Source organism: Pelophylax lessonae, assembly GCF_965119305.1.
Source record: "Pelophylax lessonae genome assembly, chromosome: 12".
Taxonomy (NCBI): domain Eukaryota; kingdom Metazoa; phylum Chordata; class Amphibia; order Anura; family Ranidae; genus Pelophylax; species Pelophylax lessonae.
In genome coordinates, this window is record NC_138779.1 from 217,893,724 (window position 1) to 217,915,619 (window position 21,896).

General features: G+C 43.2%; 2 protein-coding genes across 2 annotated transcripts in view; both read left to right on the forward strand.

Annotated features, from left to right (window-relative positions):
- Positions 1-4,686, forward strand: part of LOC309569035 (IgGFc-binding protein-like) — a gene marked incomplete at both ends in the record, with an annotated part of 98,475 nt that extends 93,789 nt beyond the window's left edge. The window contains 2 exons of the mRNA XM_082274796.1: positions 2,437-2,490; positions 4,680-4,686. Coding sequence (XP_082130922.1) covers positions 2,437-2,490; positions 4,680-4,686 — 61 coding nt within the window. The remainder of the gene's footprint in view (positions 1-2,436; positions 2,491-4,679) is intronic.
- Positions 4,687-4,726: 40 nt separating this feature from the next.
- LOC309569036 (IgGFc-binding protein-like) overlaps positions 4,727-21,896 on the forward strand; it is a gene marked incomplete at both ends in the record, with an annotated part of 29,503 nt that continues 12,333 nt past the window's right edge. The window contains 9 exons of the mRNA XM_082274797.1: positions 4,727-5,930; positions 6,945-7,282; positions 7,398-7,971; positions 9,509-10,104; positions 11,511-12,075; positions 18,002-18,597; positions 19,021-19,600; positions 19,689-19,888; positions 20,892-21,033. Of these exons, the coding sequence (XP_082130923.1) occupies positions 4,727-5,930; positions 6,945-7,282; positions 7,398-7,971; positions 9,509-10,104; positions 11,511-12,075; positions 18,002-18,597; positions 19,021-19,600; positions 19,689-19,888; positions 20,892-21,033 (4,795 nt within the window). The remainder of the gene's footprint in view (positions 5,931-6,944; positions 7,283-7,397; positions 7,972-9,508; positions 10,105-11,510; positions 12,076-18,001; positions 18,598-19,020; positions 19,601-19,688; positions 19,889-20,891; positions 21,034-21,896) is intronic.

Here is a 21,896-nt window from a genome sequence, read left to right on the forward strand (position 1 = left end):
TTCCAAAAACTTGTGGAAAAAAATGACATATTCAAAAGACTCATTATGCCTCAAAAATTATACGTTGGGCTGTTTGCTTTCCAAAATGGGGTCATTTTATGGGGGTTTCCATTGTCCTGGTGCTCCAAGGCCTTCAAAAGTGCGATAGGTTGTCAGGAAATTATATGTGTAATTTATGCTCCTAGAATGCCGGACGCTGCTTCTTGGATGTTAGGCCTCTGTATGTGGCCAGGCTGTGAAAAAGTCTCACACATGTGGTATCGCCATACTCAGGAAGAGTAGTAGAATGTGTTTTGGGGTATAGTTGCAAGTATACATGTGCTGTGTGAGAGAAATAACCTGTTAATACGGCAATTTGTAAAAAAAAATAAATAAAAAAAAATAAATCTTCATTTTGCAAAGCATTGTGGGAAAAAATTACAACTTCAAAAAACTCATCATGCCCCTTATTAAATACCTTGGAATGTCTACTTTCCAAAAAGGGGTCATTTGGGGGGTATTTGTACTTTCCTGACCTTTTAGTGTCTCAAGAAATGAGATAGGCCTTCAGTACATCAGGTGTGATCAAGTGTGATCAATTTTCAATGATTCGCACCATAGCTTGTGGACTCTATAACTTTCACAAAGACCAAATAATATACACTTATTTGGGTTTTTTTTACCAAAGATAAGTAGCAGTATACATTTTGGCCAAAATTTGTGAAGAAAAATGACTAATTTGCAAAATTTTATGACAGAAACAAAGAAAAATGCGTTTTTTCACGATATTTTCAGTCTTTTTTTATTTATAGCACAAAAAATAAAAAACCCAGTATTGATCAAATACCATCAAAAGAAAGCTCTATTTGTGTGAAAAAAAGGACACAATTTTTGTATAGGTACAGTGTTGCATGACTGAGTAATTCTCAGTCAAAGTGTGAGAGCGCTGAAAGCTGAAAATCGGTCTGGGCAGGAAGGGGGTGAAAGTGCACTGTAGGCAAGTGGTTAAAGTCACGCAGTAAAAAATCGCAAAAAACCCCCCGGTCAGGAAGGGGGAAAAATCTTCCGGGGCTTAAGTGGTTAAAACACTGGCCAGATATGCAACTGTCCTTCCCTGGGACTGAGATAGTTAATACAACTATTGACATTAATTAGGGATCCCTTATTAGCTCTCCAAGGATCCTCCCTCCAGCTAGGAGGTCTTCTATCTCTGCAGGTCTCTGGAGGAAATTGTAGAGTCTGTGGCATGTTGGCAAACTCTAGCTAAGGTAATGCACTGTCTGCAAACCATTTCTGTGCTTTATGTTTAATTGTTTTTTAGCTGAACAAATTCACCTTCTTTGTGTGTTTGAAGTGTGCTCTGTAGTTGTCACTGGAAATGAGGGTCATTTTATTCCCTTGTGGGCAGCTAGGATTTTTTCTTCTTGAGAAATGTAAGAGGGGAAAAGTGAATTTGGCAAATGGGTACATTGTAATGTTGCAGTTGTTACAAATCTGTTTATAATTCGGCTCCATTGTATCCTTTTTTTTTTTTTTTTTTTTTTTTTTTTTTTTTTTGCAGGTGTTTGGAGGAAGGCACTGATATCTTAACAAAAACTGCTTGTAATCTGCCAAAAAAAAAAAAAAAAAAAAGCTTATGCACTTTTTTGTGCTTCAGGTGCCTAAATGCGCAGATGTCAACAGGGGCCATTGAAATTAATGGGATTTTGCTTGTTGGGCATTTTCAGACTAGAGATCAGCGTTTTACGAGCTGGAAAAAAAAAACGCTCACGCACCTGTTCATACCTGAGCGTTTTTCTGCTTGTAGAACGCTCATCTCTGAAGTAGCAAAATCCATTAATTTCAAAATTTAGGCCGGTATGTAAAACAAGCCAAAATATATGCTCAGTGTAAAACTGCCACAATGTTTTACTGAGCGTAAAAATAAAAATGTACAGAACGCTTGCAAGCAACTGCAGGTAACCAGCAATAAAAGTATAGAGTGACTACAGGCAGGACAAAACCGCACCCCCCCCCCCCCCCCCTGCTTTTTGTTTTTAAAAAAAGAGCCTTTGATATTTGATCACCACTGCTTTTTATTAGTGTGTGGTGTGTTTTTTTTTTTTTTTTTTTTTTTCAAAATTTTTGGCCAATGTCTTCTGCTACCTGTATTTGGTAACACAAAATCCCAATAGGTGTACATTGACTGGTCTGTGTAAAAGTTATGGCATTTACAAAGGGTGTTTGTGTTCTATTTGCAATTAGATATTATAACCATTTTTAAATTGGTAGGAAAAAAAATGGGAGTTAGGGTATGTAGTAGTGTGGGAACTGAGCAGGTATTTGTTTTGTATGTACACACCACCTCTGTTCCCAGACCGCTAAATACCCTCACTATTTTTCATGCAATTAATTATTATTTTTTTTCCCCCATTTGCTTTTCTTCACCCAATGTGACTTTTTTTCTATTTTTTTCAGCTATGGGTTTCAGTTTACTACTTCTGCACATCTGTGCCCTGATGTGCCTCAGTGGTAAGTCATTGTGCTTGCATTTAACTCAGATCAATGAAGAATAACTACCCTTAGATATTTTAAAATGTAAAGAGTTAGTGTGATCAAAACTGAAGGGGAATGTAGGTTGTTAGAGAATGAATTATTTATTTTTACAACTAAAGATTCAGAATTGCCTGGTTAGCAATGACTCCAGTTTTATTAAATGGTCATCCTGTAGCTGCCACTCCTGTTTCCTTCTCCATTCCAATGGCTGATGTTAAATTTTTAGTATGGGTTTGGGGCTACAGTGGTCTTCCCATATAAACCTGTTGATTACATTAGAAATTCAGACATGGGCTAGGTTGCTCTAGGCTCATGTGTGATAGTCCATGTAGTGGTCTTCATACACACTCATTGCCTGATCCAAAAGGTACATGTAGGCTTCCTGATCTTAAACGACCCTTGGACTGGGTGGTGGGGAATCCTAATTTTTATGATGGTCTGTGACAAAACGTTATAATAGCTGGAACTCCTGGTATATGCGCCCTTGTGGTAGTTAAATGTTTCTCATTAGATCAGCATGACCCTCTCCGAAGGCGGGGTAAGCAATGGCAGCCTTCATAACTCTTGGTTTAGGTTGTCCAAAGTTAATTCTGGTAAACTCCTTTGCTGCCTTGTCTAGGTCCATCTGTCTTTGGACCCTGACCACAATAGCGAGTCCCTGACCTGAAAACCAAAAATCGAGTCTGTTAATCCTTCACTTGTTATTCCAAGTCTGAAGCCAGGACCATAACTAGCAGAGGGATTGATCACTGGCTTGCTTACTGTAAATCTGCATACGAAGGAAACCTCTACCCTAGAAACTTTTCTATGTTACATAATAGGTGAGGTTGAAGAAAGACAATAGTCCATGCAGTTCAACCTGTGTAGGTGTGTGTGGCCGTAATCCTCTCTCATACCCCTGAATGTTCTGATCCTTGAGATGTACGTCTAAGTCTTTTGAAAGCCACCATACTTCCCGCAGAAACCACCTCTTGTGGTAGAGAATTCCACAATCTTGTAGCCCTAACAGAAAAGAACCCCCCGCATTGCCTGAGGTTAAAACGCTTCTCCTCTAATCGCATTGTATGCCTTCGAGTCCTCATGCAATCCTTTTGACTGAATAGCTTTTTTTCTTTGCTGAGATCACCATTGAGATATTTATAAATTGCTATCATGTCCCCTCTCAGGCGTCTCTTCTCCAGGGAGAATAAATCAAGCGATTGCAGATGCTCTTCATAATTAAGGTCCTCCAATCTCCTAATTAGTTTAGTTGCCCTTTTCTGGACTCTCTCCAGCTCCAACACATCCCTCCTGAGGACCGGTGACCAGAACTGGACAGAATACTCCAGATGCGGTCGGGCCAGAGTTTTATAAAGTGGAAGGATTCTAGTTTTATCTCTGGAATACAACCCTATTATGCATGCTAATATTCTGCCGGCTTTGGCAGCTGCAGCTTGACATTGCATGCTATTGCCTAGTCTATCCTCTACCAAGACTCCCAGATCTTTCTCCATTTTTGATTCCCCCAAGGGTTCCCCTCCTAACGTGTATTGTGCTTTTATGTTTTTAGTCCCCAAGTGCAAAACCTTACACTTCTCCACATTAAACCTCATTTGCCATGTCGTTGCCCACTCCGTTATTTTGTCCAGGTCATTCTGTAGGATATCTGCTTCATGCTGTGCAGTTATTGCCCTGGCCAATTTTGTGTCATCTGCAAAAACTGATAATGAACTACTGATCCCGTCCTCAATGCTGTTTATGAATAAATTGAACCAGGTTAGTCCCAGGACTGAGCCTTGGGGGACCCCACTTACCACCCCAGACCAGTCTGAGTATGCGCTATTTATTACCACCCTATGTGTTGCAAGCCTTCTCTCTCCACCCCTAGCAACCATTCAATGAAATGGCATGTTAAAGGGTTCAATAGCATTATGTGGTGTTTGCTGCAGCAATGCAGGATGTATTGGTAACATGTTATGATAATGACATACTTTCATAGATATAAATTATTAGAATATGGTTCTTAATAAATGGCCTAGTCCTGACCATATGTAGGCTAACAAAGGTTAATGTGGCCATACATGGGATATATCCTCTTTAGTGTTTTTTTTTTTTTTTTTGTTTTTTTTATCTTGTAAATGAAGCATTACCTTGATTAACCCTATTACTCTGATCTGTATTTTCAGGATCTAGCTTGGCAGGTCCACTAGGTAAGGAATTTGTCACTGCCTTCATGCAGAACTATCAGCTCTCCCACAGCACTGCCAACTTCCAATTGTTCATTACTGCCTATTCCTCCTCCACTAACGTAACTGTATGGATCAACAAATCCAGCTTCAAACAGGTCCTGATGCTGGATGAACAAGCCACGGTCACAGTCCAAATCCCAGCGAATGCAGAGTTGCCCGGTGTTGGCAAGTCAAGCAATGTTATTGGCATCAAGGCTGACAAAGACATCTCGGTCCTGGCTATGAATTACAAGTTTGAAAGTGCTGACACCAGTGTTGTGTACCCTGTGCAAGATCTTGGCACGGACTACTATGTGGTGACGCCTCTGAATGGCCCCATTGATTCATTTAAGGAATTTTCTGTGATCAGCTACCAGAAACCCACCAGTATTGATGTCTTCCTCAAAGGAGCAGTCACCTATGAGGAGAAGCTCTACCCAGCTGGCAGCAAGCTTAATGTCCTCTTAGAACCTTATAGTTCCCTTCAGCTTTTTAGCAGTGATGACCTGTCTGGAACCAGAATCGTGTCTCAGAATCCTGTTGCAGTTTTGAGTGGACACACATGCACATGGAAGAATTCTAGGTGCAATCATGTCTACGAGCAGCTTTTGCCAGTGACTAGCTGGGGTTCTAGTTTCATTGTACCTCCAATTTCTCTTCAGGTCACATCTGATATTGCATTTGTGGTGGCCTCTAACAACACAATGATTGAATACCAAGTTGGAGCAAGAAAAGCAAGCCAAAACTTAACTGCGGGGCAAAGCATTCAGCTAGAGGTGCCAGTCAAAACTCCCATCTACCTTACTGCTAGCGCTGGGATTCAAGTTATTTTCTATTGCACTGGGTGGTTTGATAAGGCCAGAGTACAGTATGACCCCATCTTCATGACTATTCCACCAATCAGCAGTTATTGTACTTCCTACTTAATCTATGGTCAACAAGAGTTTAACAATTATGGCACCTTGGTTGCCAAGACAGCAGACGTCTCTAAAGTAAGCATCAATAAAAGCCCTGTTGAAGACCTCGGAGAGAGTCCTGCTCAAGGCCTGACATGGGACAAAGTCCCTGGTACGGATTACTCGTGGGCAACTCAAAATTCAAGCAAAGGATTCAGTGTCCAACTTGTTGAGAATGCATCTCCATTTATGCTGCTTTCCTTTGGCTTTATGAAAGCTAATGGCTATGGCTCTCCAGCTATATGCATTAGTGGTGAGTTTCAAAAGTTTTTACCATAAACCAGTTCATCTTATCTTTTCATATATGCTGTAAGACTTACAAACTTAATAGGTCGCATATCAGTGGCGGCCGGTGTGTTGAGGGGCGCCGCTCCCCCTATCCATGCGTCCGGCCCCCTAATCTACATGCGGGGTGCCGGACACATGGAGTACAATGGGATTTTTTTTTTTTTTTTTAGCCATGTGATTAGAGCCAGAGGCTCTCGCAGGCTAAAAAAAGGGGTGCACCCGGGGCGCAGAGCAGTGCGTCCCGAGCCCACCCATTGTGTGACATTAGCGAATGAAAATTCACTATTGTCGCACCGATCCTCCTCCTGGCCAATCAGGAAGCGCGTCCGATACGTGCTTCCTGATTGGCCGAAAGGCAAACCCCATGCCATTGGCTGGGGAGGACGGAGGCGGGAGCCGGAAGGACTGAGGACGCCGCCACGCCGGAGAAGGGAGCCAGCCCGGAACAGTAGCAGAGAGCAGATCGCAGTATGAGTGAGGAGGGGAAGGGACAGGAATCCTGGCGCACAGGTACCGTGTCCGCTTTCTTCTTTAATTCTGGCTGGTCACCTGGTATGACGGAGAGGGGAGTGTAAGCATAGAATTGGGCACAGAAGCCCTGCGGAACTCTGGACAGGATGAGGGAACATGGCTTCGGGGGGGGGGGGGGTGGTGGCGCACTGTGTGGTTTTTGTGAAGCTGCATGCCTGTACATTGAGCTGTGCCATGCCTGTACCATGACCTCAAAGTCGCACAATTTTTTTACCACGAAGCAATACCGATTACATTTTTCTTTTTGCGCCCCCCCCCCAAAAAAAAATTTTGGGCACTAGCTGCCACTGTTGCATATGTTATCTCTTCTTCGTGATTTTGGGTTTGTGTGGGAGCAACTACTTCTAGACTGTTTATTTCCTGAAAAATGCCAGTCTAGAAAAGTTGTCCAAAAAATTTCAAGCTTTAATTTTACTATGATCTGTTTTGTTCTCTCTTGGTAACTTAGACTCGGGTCCCACTTGCAGCAGCGTAAAATGCAGAGCTAAGGAAAAATGCCAAATGGTCAAGGGGAAACCAGTATGCAGCCCTGATTCAGAAGCCTACTGCCATGCCGTTGGTGACCCCCATTATCGAACCTTTGATGGATACTTTTATGATTTCCAAGGAACCTGTACTTACACCATCGCCAAGACTTGTAATGGTGACAGCAACCTTCCGACTTTTAACATTGAGGCCAAGAATGAAAACCGAGGTAGCACTCGTGTTGCCTACGTCAGTTATGTCACTGTACAGGTGTATGACCAAACTATATCTCTAGTGAGATCTGAATATGGTTTTGTAAGGGTAAGTTTTGGTTAGCTGGGTTTAACCGTTTATATGGATAAGCCAGTTAATGTGACTTTTTTTTTTTTTTTTGGGTGCACAAATATAAAGTCCTCTTCCTTTTACTTCCATTTAGGTGAATAATCAACGTAACCGTCTGCCTATCAGTCTTAACAATGGCCAGGTTCGGCTCTATCAATCGGGTGGCTCAGTCCTTATTGTAACTGACTTTTCCTTACGAGTATACTATGACTGGAACTCCATACTGAAAGTGTATGTCTCCAGTAGCTTCTTTGGAAGCGTCTGCGGCTTGTGCGGAAACTACAACGGAAACCGTTCAGATGATTTAATGACTCCAGATGGTGTTAAAATTACTAATCTAACTGATTTTGGAAAGAGCTGGAAAGTAGAGGATGGAGACCGCTTCTGCTGGCACAACTGCAACGGAGAATGCAAGCCCTGCCCTCTTGACACTCAACAAACCTACACCGGTGAAAAAAGTTGTGGTCTGCTGTCCAAAGCTCTAAACGGTTCCTTCCTTCAATGTCATTCGGTAATGGATCCAAAACCATATGTAGATAACTGTGTGTATGATCTGTGTATGACTGCTGGTGCCAAACAGATCCTGTGCCAAAGTCTGAAGACCTATGCAGAAGCCTGCCAGCGAAGCAAGGTTGAAATTGGAGAGTGGAGGACCCTTGTTGGATGCCGTAAGTAGAAATCCTATTAGATTAATATTTTTGCCAACCACTGACTTGTATTGTGAGCACAAAATATGCAGAAAAGTAACACTGGTCAACCTAGTCTTTTTTTTATTTCTGAGCTAAATTCTGACCAATGCAATGTATTGGTAAAGGGTTGGAGTTAGCCAGGCCTTGACTTGAGCTTGGCTCCCCATGCATGGTGGGGTGCCTAAATTGATGCAAAAGTGTAATGTTTCTATCAGTATGGATGCATGTCCATCCAATCCTTTTTCTAGTTGAGTGAAATTTTTTATTTTTTTTTTTTTCCTCCTTCTGCCCCTGCTTAATGGCTCAGACACAACTGTAACTTGGGCCCCTTTCACACTGGGCGACTTGGGAAGCCAAAGTCTAATGATTTCCAATGAGTAATATTCATATCTCTGCAACTTCAAGGTAGTCCCTGCGCTACTTGGTCCAACTTTGCTGTGGCTTGAGGTCCATAGACCTCAAGATTAGTCCTGTTGACGTCTTGTCGAAGTTGCGCAACTTTCAGGTCATACAAGCGTGAAAGGGGCCTAAGTAAATATCGGTGTGATGAAACCCATCCTTTGACAGTAGTCCAATGGGTTGACACAGGGGTTTCCATTGGAAGACTCTCCTTCCATTCCTGTGAGCATTTAGATTTCTGATCATAATGGTCTCCAAAGCAGAAGGTGAAAATGGCTTTTCCAATGAAGTCAGACAACACTTGTGGTATGCATGTTCAACCCTAGCTTCTGAAAAATAAGCCGGGTTGTGGGGGTCCCTTCAGTCAAATTGCATAATGGGAGAAACCTTTTTTTTAAGGTCTTGTCTAAGTCCACTGTCAGATCTCCCCGCCACTACCATTGATCTGGTAAGGAACCTAATCCTTAACAACAGATTGAAGGAAATGTCCACATCCCAGTCAGTGATGTGAACACCCAAAAAATGACCTTCTGCAAAGATTGGACTCTGTATCATGTTCCATGGAACCCTAGGGTTCTTCCAGAGGTTGTTGGGGGTCCCTTGAGCAATCTCTGCCTCTCAAATAAGTTCCCACTGGCAGCATTGATAATTTTTTAGCTATCTGTAAGGTGGCCACTGGAAGGAATTACCCCATGTATAGGGAGCATTCTGCCCACTGACCATCACACTAATGTAGCCTGAGTTGTAGGTCAAACCAGGAAGCACTCCGCTCTTAAGCATTTCTGGTGTTGCATGTCAAATCCTAAGCTTGATTAGCTGGAGTGGAGGGCAGGGGCTGTCTTCATAGAGAATCTGCCATTTAATATTGCATAGTGGGTTTGTTGCCCCTTTATGATGCCAATAACATTAGTGGTGTGGGTTTTTATTTTTTGCATGCAAATTTAAAAGATTCAGCTCTAATAGACTTCCATGGGTTTCATGCATTTTATCTGAGGGGAGTTTCGTCACTAATCGGAGATTAGGCCAGGGGGATATAACTTGTGTATTCTTTCTGTTCTCATTTTTTGCCAATGTTCAAAGTTTCCACAAAGACATATCCATATTTTCTTTCCCACAGCAATGCAATGTCCTGCAAACAGCGAATACAAATTATGCCCCAAAGCTTGTCCGGCCACATGTAACGATGATGCCACTCCATCCGTGTGTGCTGATCCGTGTGTGGAATCTTGCCAGTGTAAGGAAGGCTACGTGCTGGATGAAGGGAAGTGTATACTCAAGGCAAATTGTGGCTGCATCTACCAAGGAAAACTCTACGCTTCCAATGAGACATTCTGGGGGGATAAAAAGTGCGAGCAGCAGTGCACCTGCAACCCCATCACCAAGAAAGTAGAATGCAATGCCACCCGCTGCAAGTCTTCCGAAACCTGTTCAGTGGTGAACGGCATCCAGAATTGCTACCCTGTCTCGTATGGCACTTGCTCTGCCTCTGGAGATCCCCATTACTTCACCTTTGATGGGTTAAAGTATGACTTCCAGAGCACATGCATCTACCAGTTTGCAAAGCTTTGCAATGTGTCAGATTTGGTGGACTTCCAGGTCAATGTTCAGAATGAATTCCGGGGCAGCAAAGTTGTGTCCTACACCTCTGCAGTGCAAGTCAAGCTGTGCAATTTTGATATTGCAATCAACAGGCGGTACAAGGACAGGATTCTGGTGAGTGGACCATTTCTCTAGTCCATTGTTGGCAATTCTCTTTATGCTGTAATCTTATGTGTGGTGGGTTTTTTCCAAAACCCTAGGAAGATTTAAAATTATACAATTTGTTTGCCAAAGAATTAGTAATTTTTGAGAGCCAGGTAGGTAGTGCCTATGGGGGGGTCTTGTTTTGGTGCCTACCCCGCTCCAGCCCTCCCATTGGCCTCCACATGACCTTCCCAACCAAGGCCCTTTTTACATCCCAGGGAAAGAATGTCCACACAAGAGATGGTTTGCTGCACTTTACTGGTGGTATTCAAGAAATGGCAATCTAATCACATCACAGGGACATGCATTCCAGGGTTACTTGATATTATGAGCTATCTGCATAAGTCACAAGTGAAAGCATATGCAGTACTTTAGCAGCCATCTCCTTTCAGTCTCTCCTCTGCCCAGAGTCATTAGTACTCACAAAGGCCATGCTCTGTAGTTGCAACCTTGCTAGGAACCTCTAGGAGGGATGTAGTCTCACATAGCCTGGCCTAAAATACCTTTTGTAACCCATCCTATCCCCAATTTCCATAAGGGACTGACTGGCGCTGGCTCCACAGGCCCATTCCACCTTTCCAGGGCCATATGTGTACTGGCTACATTCTTATTGGTGTGGGGTGCTGGGGCCCCTCCGAACCTGGACTTAAAACTGGGCACTGACTCGTCCATTATATCACTAATGGTTCTACCTAAAGGAAGACCCAACACCTGGTGTCACTACCTGCTGTACCAGACACTATTCTGGTACAGAGCCACCTAGTGGCAAAGTACCAAATTGCAGCTGACTACATGCCAGATGGCACAGTCTGTGAGCTTTTTGAAGACCCCTGTGCAGCTAAGCAATACTGGGTCAATGACCCTTCCCAGCTTGTAAATGGATGGTAGCGGCAGCAGTACATGGGCAGGTGATCCCTCTCCCCCTGAATGCTTCTTCATGATGTTGGACTAGGTACTGTGCAAAGCAAAAAACAAAACTTACTTGGCAGTGCTAAACATGCCACAGGATAGTACAGGAGGCTGGTGTAAGCAGATTTAGGGACCTTACTATAGTCTGTATTTAGTGTTGTATAGCAGTGGTCCTCAACCCTGGCCTACAGGGCCCACTAACAGGCCAGATTTGCAAGATAACTGAAATACATCCCAGGTGAATCATTTGCTGCTCAGTGATTGCAGTACTCTAGTCTGCATCTCCCCAAGGTAACACTTAAAATCTGGCCTCTTAGTGGGCCCTGAGGACCACTGTTGTATAGGATTACCCTTCGATCTGCATGGTTAAGCAAATAAGCAGAACCTTATTTAAAGCCAAACAGCCAATCCTTTGGAAACTAGATTGTACTCACCTGATTGTAAATTTATTTTTTAATCTTTTACAGGTTAATGGAATTTTAACCAATCTGCCATATGTTGTAGACAATGGTAAGCTCTCTCTATACAAACAAGGCCATTCTGCTGTAGTCCAAACAAGCTTTGGCATGCGTGTGACATATGACTGGGACAGTCATGTCACTCTCACACTTCCCAGCAGCTATTCTGGAGCTGTGTGTGGTCTTTGTGGCAACTTTGATGGTAAGAAGGAAAATGATTTCATGATGCCAGGAAATCAGCTGGCCACCAAGCCAATCACCTTTGGAAACAGCTGGAAGGTGCAAAATGTTCCAGGTTGCTATGAAGAGGACAAGGCGAAGTGCACCAAATTGGCAGAACTAGAACTATACCATAATAACAAGGAGAGCTGTGGAATACTCCGAGATGAGAAAGGGCCTTTCCGTGAATGCTATGCCAAGATTAACCCAGATGACTACTTCAACAGCTGTGTGTATGATGCTTGTTTTTACGAAGGCAGGCAAGAATTTATTTGCAAAATCATTACCAGCTATGCAACACAGTGCCAGGTGGCTGGAGTCGCCATCAACCCGTGGAGGACCTACGAGTTCTGTCGTAAGTTGGCTTGGCCTGTAATATCCTGAAATCTGTTCACTGCAGGTTTGGTTTTGTTGGGGTGTGGGTGTTGCCCAAAACTGCAATGGTGGATGCGAACAGCACTACTTGACCCTTTAATAGAACTTGGGGTTCAACCTTAAGTCTGGGCACCCCTAATTCTGCACAGCGGGTAAACGTCACCAGTATACTGTAGATCTTCAGCATGGGTCCAAAGCTTTATTCAGAAATCATTGTTACACCAAGAGCAATGTTTCGGAGGCTGGCAGGACTGTTTCATGCCTGATGAAGGGATACTGCAAGGTTCCGAAAAGCTTCTCTTGGACCCATGGAGATGCACAGTGTGCTGGTGATATTCTGATTTGACTATCTTTGGTTCTAGCCAACCACTACAGCACTTGCTTGCATACACAGCCTTATTTTTTAATTTTTTCAGGAACGTGTGCGTTGGGATTGTGCATTTGTACTCTAATTCTGCACAGTTGCAAGGCACCCCATTCTAAAATGCAGAGGTGGGGGGTTTATCTTTTTTCAGAATGCAGAAACGTCCACATGTAGGACACCCAACGTTGGAGCGGATTTATTCTTTCAAGGAATGCAAACAAAATAAATTGGACTGCAGTCCATGGACTTTATGGGCACCATACATGTGTTTTGTGTGGTGCCTGTACATTCCATTGACTGAGGTCCAATTTATTATTTGTTTTTTTTCTTTGAGCTTAATATAGAGACATGGCACTTTTGTACATTTTTAGAGTTGGCAGGTGTCCACATTACCACCCAGAAGGCTCTCGTTGAAATTTAACTTGCCATTCTTCTCTTTTTAAACAATTTTTACAAAACTTGTTTAGTGTTCCCAAACAGGGAACAGCGCATAAGAGACCAATAACAGTCCTAAGACCAAAATGTAACTAGCAATGATGAGCAAAACCTAGAGTTACCTTGCATGCCAGTAATTAGTCGGGGAAGGGGGAAAGGAGGGTGGAGGAGGAAGGGGGGTGGAACAAGGTACAGATCGGCAGACCCTTCAGCATCTGCATTTGTGCCGAGGCGGATATCGGCAATACTCGGGTGACTAGGTACATTAGGCCAGTTAGAGGCCACCGAGTCTGCTGCCCGACAGGTTACGAGGATTCCACTGGCTCAGGAGGGGGGGAGAAAGTTGCGAGTGAGGAGGTGGTAGTAACCTGTTTTCCAATGTTTCTCTCCCTCATTTAGCTGTGACCCCCCCAGTGCTGATGGGGAGGGGTAGACCAGGATCCTGGGCAAGCGCCCAATGTCCTTGTCAACAGGTGACGACATTGTTTTTAACAATGCCAGCTGCTAGAAGGTTGTAATGGTGTACAGAGAACTTGCAGCTTTATGCAAACTAAAAAGCAGATTTGATCCACCCACTGGCCTGTATAGTTTTGAGACAAATGGGCAATGCAGCACCTAAAAGGCACCCTGGTTGCAAGCCCACTATAACTGAAGCCTCCGTTTTTTTAAGGGGAATTGCCCATAAGGGACACCGCCTTCCTCCAAAATACCTCAATATTGTACTACCATTGACTGTTCAATGGATTATACCTTGTATACCCTAAAATATATGGTCTCTGACTATTTATACCATGGGTGTCCAACCTGTGGCCCTCCAGCTGTTGCCGAACTTCAAGTCCCATGAGGCATTGCAAGGCTGACAGTTGCAAACATGACTCCCAATGGCAGAGGCATGATGGGGCTTGTAGTTCTGCAGCAGCTGGAGGGCCACAGGTTGGACACCCATGATTTATACTTTGGGACCTTTTTTACATGCATGTAGATAAAATGGCTATCCCCTTGGTAAGGGTGGGGATTAACTGAACTGTTCCAGCATTGCTTGACTACACAAGTGGCCAGATACACTACTCATGGGACTGGGCTTTCACCTAGGTTCCTACTGAGGCCATTTTGAAATTGTGCGTTCAGCTGAACTCGCACGATTTCAAGCTGGCATTTCCGTCTGACTTCGAGGGCAATTTCAGACATCTGTGCAGTTTCCTGCAGAGGTCTATGGAAATTGTGCCCTCCCCAAATCGCCAAAAGTAGTACAAAAACTACTTTTTGGAATCGGTGCGGTGCCGCAAAGTCGTAGCCAGCTGACAGCAATGGCACTATCCAATTTGACATGTCAAATCAGACCAATGAACGTGGGCTTCTATTCTGAGCAGAAAACAGTTGGGTGGGACTCTTATTGAAGTGAAAAGTAAAGTCCTATTTACTTTTAGGGTTTCCCTCTCGATCTAGACTGACTTCAGAAACTTGCATCTAGGACTATGTATGAGAAACTTGACTCCTGACCAGCCCATATAAGAACTTACATAGTTACATAGTTACATAGTAGGTGAGGTTGAATAAAGACAATAGTCCATCCAGTTCAACCTGTGTAGGTGTGTGTGACTGTAATCATCTAACATAGCCCTTTATCTCCTGATCCTTGAGCTGTAAGTCTAAGAGTCTTTTGAAAGTCACCATACTACCCGCAGAAACCACCTCTTGTGGTAGACAATCCACAATCTTGTAGCCCTAACAGTAAAGAACCCCCCACGTTGCCTGAGGTTAAAACGCTTCTCCTCTAATCGCATTGTATGTCCTCGAGTCCTCATGCAATTCCTTCGAATGAACAGCTTTTTTTCTAAGCTGAGATCCCCATTAAGATATTTATAAATTGCTATCATGTCCCCTCTCAGACGTCTCTTCTCCAGGGAAAATAAATCGAGCGATTGCAGCCGCTCTTCATAGGTAAGGTCCTCCAATCCCCTAATTAGTTTAGTTGCCCTTCTCTGGACTCTCTCCAGCTCCAACACATCCCTCCTGAGGACTGGCGACCAGAACTGGACAGAATACTCCAGATGCGGTCGGACCAGAGTTTTATAAAGTGGAAGGATTATAGTCTTATCTCTGGAATACATCCCTTTCTTTATGCATGCTAATATTCTGTTGGCTTTGGAAGCTGCCGCTTGGCATTGCATGCTGTTGCCTAATCTATCATCAACCAAGACTCCCAGATCTTTCTCCATTTTTGAGTCCCCCAAGGGTTCCCCTCCTAACATGTATTGTGTTTTTATGTTTTTGGTCCCCAAGTGCAAAACCTTACACTTCTCCACATTAAACCTCATTTGCCATGTCGTTGCCCACTCCGTAATTTTGTCCAGGTCATTCTGTAGGATATCTGCTTCATGCTGTGCAGTTATTGCCCTGGCCAATTTTGTGTCATCTGCAAAAATTGATAACGAACTACTGATCCCGTCCTCAATGCTGTTTATGAATAAATTGAACAAGGTTGGTCCCAGGACTGAGCCCTGGGGCACCCCGCTTACTACCTCAGCCCAGTCTGAGTATGCGCTGTTTATTACCACCCTTTGGACACGGCCTTTTAGCCAGTTCCGTATCCAAGAGCAAACCCTGCTGTCGATACCTGCAGACCTTATTTTATAAATTAAGCGCTTGTGGGAAACTGTATCAAACGCCTTAGCGAAATCCAAGTACACCACATCCACTGGTCTCCCCCTATCTAGCTCACAGCTCACTTCCTCGTAGAATGCTAAGAGATTGGTTTGACAAGAACGCCCATTTGTAAACCCGTGTTGGTTACTACTGATGATGTTGTTGTCTTTAGCATACTCTACGATATAGTCCCTTATCATCCCCTCCAGAAGTTTACATACTATTGATGTCAAACTGACAGGCCTATAATTTCCCGGGATATGTCTCTGGCCCTTTTTGAATATCGGAATCACGTTAGCCTTCCTCCAATCCCCTGGTACATCTCCTGTCCTAATACTGTCAGCAAAGATTAGGAACAGTGGTCTAGATATAACCATACTGAGTTCCTTGAGTACTCTCGGATGTACGCCATCCGGGCCTGGTGATTTGTTTGTGTTAAGTTTATCCAGTCTTTCCCTGATTTCCCCCTCTGTTAGCCATAGTGGCAAGTCCTGTGTATTACTACTAACCATACAGTCATGGTCAGTGTACCCCTCCTTTTCCTGCGTAAAGACTGACGAGAAAAAAGCGTTCTGCACGGTTGCTTTTTCAGTGTCCTCTGTAACCATCCTCCCATCATCGTTAATTATGTGTGCAATATGCTCTGCCCTAGTTTTTTTGCTGTTGATATATTTAAAGAATTTCTTTGGGTTTTTTTTACTATCCTCCGCTATTTGTCTCTCAAAGTTGATTTTAGCCATCTTGATTTCGTGTTTACACTTCTTATTTTCCTCCTTGTATTGCTGGAAGGCCGATACTGTGCCCTCTGATTTATATTTCTTGAAGGCCAATTTTTTTCCCCTAATAAGTTTTTTAACGCTACGGTTTAGCCAGCCAGGTTTGGCTTTGTCTCTTCTAAATTTATTCCCCATAGGAATGCACTGCAAGATGCCTTTGCTTAATATGTTCCTAAAGCATTCCCATTTTTCCTCAGTGGTCAGGGATCCCAGGGTTTGGTCCCAGTTTACCCTTTCCATCATTGAGTACAATTTTGGAAAGTCTGCCCTTCTGAAGTTTAGGGTTCTTATGTTCCCCACTTGCCTTTTTATATTGTTATTTATACTAAATGTGATCGCTAGAGCCCAGATTGTCCTGGATTCCTACCTCCGAGATTATGTCTGGGTCATTAGTGATCAATAGATCCAGGATTGCATTCTCTCTAGTAGGGGAATCCACCAACTGTGACATGTAGTTATCCTGTAAGGTTTCCGTGAATAGACGGGCCTTATGCGAGTGTGCAGTCCCCTCTTCCCAGTCAATGTCGGGATAATTGAAGTCCCCCAATATGATGACTGATCCCAGTTTTGCCGCTTTACCCATTAGTGCTAAAAATTCCAGCTCTACCTCCTAATAAAGTAGATTTTTATTTCTGGATAGAGTAAAGGAGGTTAGTAGTCCTCGGATATATTTTGCCATCTGTCCCATTTGCAGAGATTTCCCTTCACTTCCTGTCCAATAGCCAAGGAAATGAGAGGAAATCCCTGCAAATTAAGGGAATTCATTGAGGACCCACAGGTCACCAGAACTAGTGTCCCATTGGCACACTCCCTCTCTATTACTTTTCTGGGGACAACCCAAAATTTGGGGTTTTTACTTGCCATTTTAAATGGTAAATGGCACCAATAGAGGGTTGACTATCCTTAACGGTGGCACACAGACGGCAATAAAAATGGGACAGGTGTTCTAATATAGCTCTACTCTATCCAAAAAAACGAAACATTCTTTGCCTTTAGTTATACGTTTAATTTGACTCATTTTGATGTTCAAGTCTATGGACTGTCGTGTGGTATACAAAGTTATTTATTTTTAATAATGGCTAAATGTAAAACTTATGCTCTATATCAGGGATCCTCAAACTACGGCCCTCCAACTGTTGAACTACACATCCCATGAGGCATTGTAAAACACTGACATTCACATACGTAACTAGGCATGATGGGAATTGTAGTTCCTGAACTGGAGGGCCATAGTTTGAAGACCCCCTACTCTATATAGAAAAAAAACAGATGACCACTCCAATGAGTTTGGGGAAGCCCTTTTCTGTTCAAGCATGACCCTGCTCCAGTGTACAAAACCAGCTCCAACTGGTTTGACCAGTTTTTGGTGTTAGAACTCAAAGGGCCTGCACAGAGCCCTGATCTCGTGAACCCTATCAAACACCAATTGGGAGGAATTGGAAAACAAATTGCAAACAATATATTCATCCAACATCCATAACTGACTTTACAGTCTGAAGTAGCTGAGGATTAGTGCCCACTAAGTCTTGTGGAAAGTCTGTCTATCATAGCCATGATTTTGGCATGGGATATCCAACACGCCCATATAGGTGTGAGGGTCAGGAGTCTACAACATTTAGGCTATGTAGTGGTATTATACCTAGAACTAACATTTTTTTTTTTTTTTTCCACTTCGTTCGTCCCAGGTCCAGTATGTCCAAAGAATAGCCACTATGAAATCTGTACATCAGGATGCGCTCCAACTTGTCAAACTCTCTCCCCTCCATTGGGATGCAACCCTGTATGTTCTGAAGGATGTGAATGCGATGATGGCTTTATTCTTAGTGGAGGAGACTGTGTCCCCATATCCAACTGTGGTTGCACGTACAACAATGCATACTACCAGATGGGTGAAGTATCTTATCCTGGTGGCCTCTGCGACCAGAAGTGCGTATGTACAGAGAACGGAGCTGTAGAGTGCAAAAATTCTACTTGTGGACCCAATGAAGAGTGTAAAGTGGTTGATGGAGTCCAGAAATGCCAGCCAGTAGACACAGCAAAGTGCTCCGCAGCTGGTGACCCCCACTACATGTCATTCGATGGCCGGGCATTTGACTTCCAAGGCACTTGTACCTACACCTTGTCCAAGACCGTGACAAACAATACCAATCTGGTACCTTTTACCATCAATGTGAAAAATGAAAAATGGGGCAATGGGCGCGTTGCCGTCACCAAACTAGTATCTTTCGAAGTCTACGGCTATAGGATCATTCTTCAGTATAACGTTCGCGGTCAGATTATGGCAAGTGATCTCACTATTCCCTGTCTAAAGTTAAATCTAAGAGTTATATCAAAATGGTTGAGTTTGCCTTTTACTCTTTTTAAATTTTAATGACGTGGGTAGAATCTGCATACTAATAATTTTCTATATTTTTATTTATATTCTCAAAAAAGGAACCTTTTTTTGGGTTGCTTTAGTTAATGGACCTTTGCATCACTATATATATATATATATATATATATATATATATATATATATATATATATATATATATATATATATATATATACACATACATACATTTTTTTTTTCTTTTCATGCTAAATGTATACATTCATATTCAGGCAATGCAAAGGCTAGATGTTGGTTAGACTGAAATGCATAGAAAGCCTAATGTAACTTCTTAGGAATAACTTTTTTTTTTTTTCTTTCCTCCCATTACAGATCAATGGGGTGTATAACAACATCCCAGTAAACTTGGAAGGTGGCAGAATCCGGGTCTACCAACAGGGTAAAAGAGTGATTGTTGACTCGGACTTTGGAGTTCAGGTCAACTATGACCTGGTCTACCATTTGATAGTCACTGTCCCAGGAACCTACAAGAATCAGTTGGGTGGTTTATGTGGTAACTACAATGGTGACGGAAAGGATGACTTCCAGCTCCCCAATAAGAAAGTAACAACAGATGCTACTGTATTTGGAACCTCTTGGAAGGTTCAGATCCCTGGGGTTACCTGTGATGATGGCTGTGGTGGTAGTGGCAACCCATGTTTATCGTGTGACAATAGGAAGAAGGAGCTCTTGAAAATGGGCAACTACTGTGGGTTCCTGATGCAGGTTGGCGGTCCTCTGAGTGCTTGTTATGACAACATCGATCCCAATACTTTCATCAACGACTGTGTCTATGACCTGTGTGCCAGTGTAGGTGATGGGGACATACTTTGCCAGAACATACAGAGCTATGTTGCTGCATGCCAAGCAGCTGGAGTCACCATTCAGCCTTGGAGAACTGATGCATTCTGTCGTAAGTTTCGCACTGCGTGTTTTTAATGTCCGACTAATATCTAATATATTTCTTTTAATTCAATGTCCACCATATGTTTTCTCATTAGCAATGACCTGCCCAGCCAACAGTCAATATAGCGTTTGTGCTGATGTGTGTTCTTCAACATGTGCTGGTTTTACTGACCCTGACAAATGTCCCATCGCTTGCTCTGAGGGCTGCGAGTGCGATGCTGGCTTCTTTTTTGATGGGAAGAACTGTGTGTCAATGGACAACTGTGGCTGCTTTGAGGATGGCAAGTATTATCAGGTGGGCATTTTTGAAGTTCTGGCATTAAGTTTAAATATGTAGTTTAACTTTTGTTTAAGGAAGGGTTAAAAACCATTTAGATGTTCATTGCTGTGTACACACTGAACAGAAATTCCCTGTTTCAATTGTGATTCCCTAATTGGGAACTACAGAGTCAACGGTGGTTCTTGAACTACTCTACAAAAGTCTTTAATTGCAATTTGTGTCCCTGTTGACGAAAAAAAAAAAAACCTGACATTGGCTCGAAGACTTCTTTCCCTTCTCTTTTTTTTTTTTTTTTTTTTTTTTTTTTTTTTTTTTTTTTTTTTTTTTTTTGGGGGGGGGGGGGTGGATTGTTTCAAACAAGTAAATTGCAAAATGGCTCCATACCATGGGCATGCGCAAGTGGTGTGCCTGGTCACACCCTAATCCTGGAGTTGGCGACCTGTCAATTGCAATCTACCTGTGGATTGCAGCAGGTGACAGGTAAACCGCAATCCTTCCCTGCTGACCCCCCAGAACCTGGACAGGTGGGATGGCGGGGGTGGAATTTAATGGAACCAAGCTGTATTTTCCTCCTGTAGGCTTCTCCGCCTCTGACATTCAGCTGCCACAGGAGGAAAATACAGGGGATCGGTACCAAAATGTATTCCCCCCCCCCCCCTGTCCCTCTTCCACCTTTCTGCTGCCTGGGTCCCTCTTGCCCCCCCCCATTGTTTCAGGAGGGAGAACAGGGTAAAAGGATAGTAAAAGTCACACTCATTTGTGTTGGAGCTTTGAGTTGCACACCCTAATGCAATAGGTTGCGCATACCAATGCTCCATACCAACTATTACGTCTTTAAGGTTCTCCTAACCTTTTTTGTGGTTTTTAAAGCGGAGCTCCAGCCCCTCAACCGAGTAAGCAGCTGCAAATACTGACGGTGGCGAGGTCCCCTGGGGGTGGGGACGGATACCTGTCAAAACTTATTCCAATACGAATTTTATACTTTTTTTTTTTTTTTTTTTTTTTTTTCCTCCTACAGCCTAATGAGACAGTCTTATCCAGTGACTGCAAACAAACTTGCACATGTAGCCCAGTGGGTGATCTGGTCTGTAAAGACACTACCTGTGCAGCTGATGAAGAATGCAAGATTCAAGATGGAACTGTCAAATGTGTTAACAAAGGTAATGGTTGAAGTAGAAGCTCTGAAACTATACAATGGACCTAAAGTTACCAGATTATCCAAATTTGAATCCCAGGGGTATTCTAGGAACTAACCTGAAAATACTGGTCAGATTTTTGGTGCAAGAGACACTCGGTGTAAGCCTAAAATGCCTTTTTGCAGCATGAGCAGGAGAATGCTGGGGCATGCTTATCCCATGGTGGTGGGATTGTGTGTGTGTGTGTGTGTGTGGTAACATTGGGGAAGCCTAAAAGCTTTTGTGGGTATTTAAATTAAAAAAAGTCAATGCCACTGTGGGTAGCCTAGTGTACAGGGGTCAGAAGTAAATCACACAGCCAAGGTGAGGCCAAGCCAGGAATAAGGAACATGCAGGTTGCATTGTAATGAGGGCAGCTAGCTACAGTGAAGATTTGAAAATGCCTTTTTGGCTTCATGGCGCACTGGTTGCACCTAGATTCTCCCCCCCCCTCCCCCTCTTTTTGGTAGCCAAGCAGATGGGAGGAGACATTGGGTATTGTGGGCATCCAGGACATTGTCCCCAGCACCATAGTGTAAACCTTGCAGTGCATAGGCTCCAAAATTCAGCAGCCGCACTGTGCAAGCTTCAATTTTAAAATGCTGCCGGAGTCGCATGCTTGCAAGGAAATAAAGATTGCGATGCAGACAGCTCCAATGGTGTGTGTTTTTTTTTTTTTTTGATTGATTTCTTGAGCAGTGCAGCTGATCTGGCACCTACGCTCCCCTCAAGCTGTGCTGCTGGGGATGATGTTTAAGGATGCCCGTTTACAGGGACAGACCCATCACAATGTTGGCTGTCCATGGGGAAATGTTACACTAAGCGTAACTGTCAAGTTTTAAAATTGA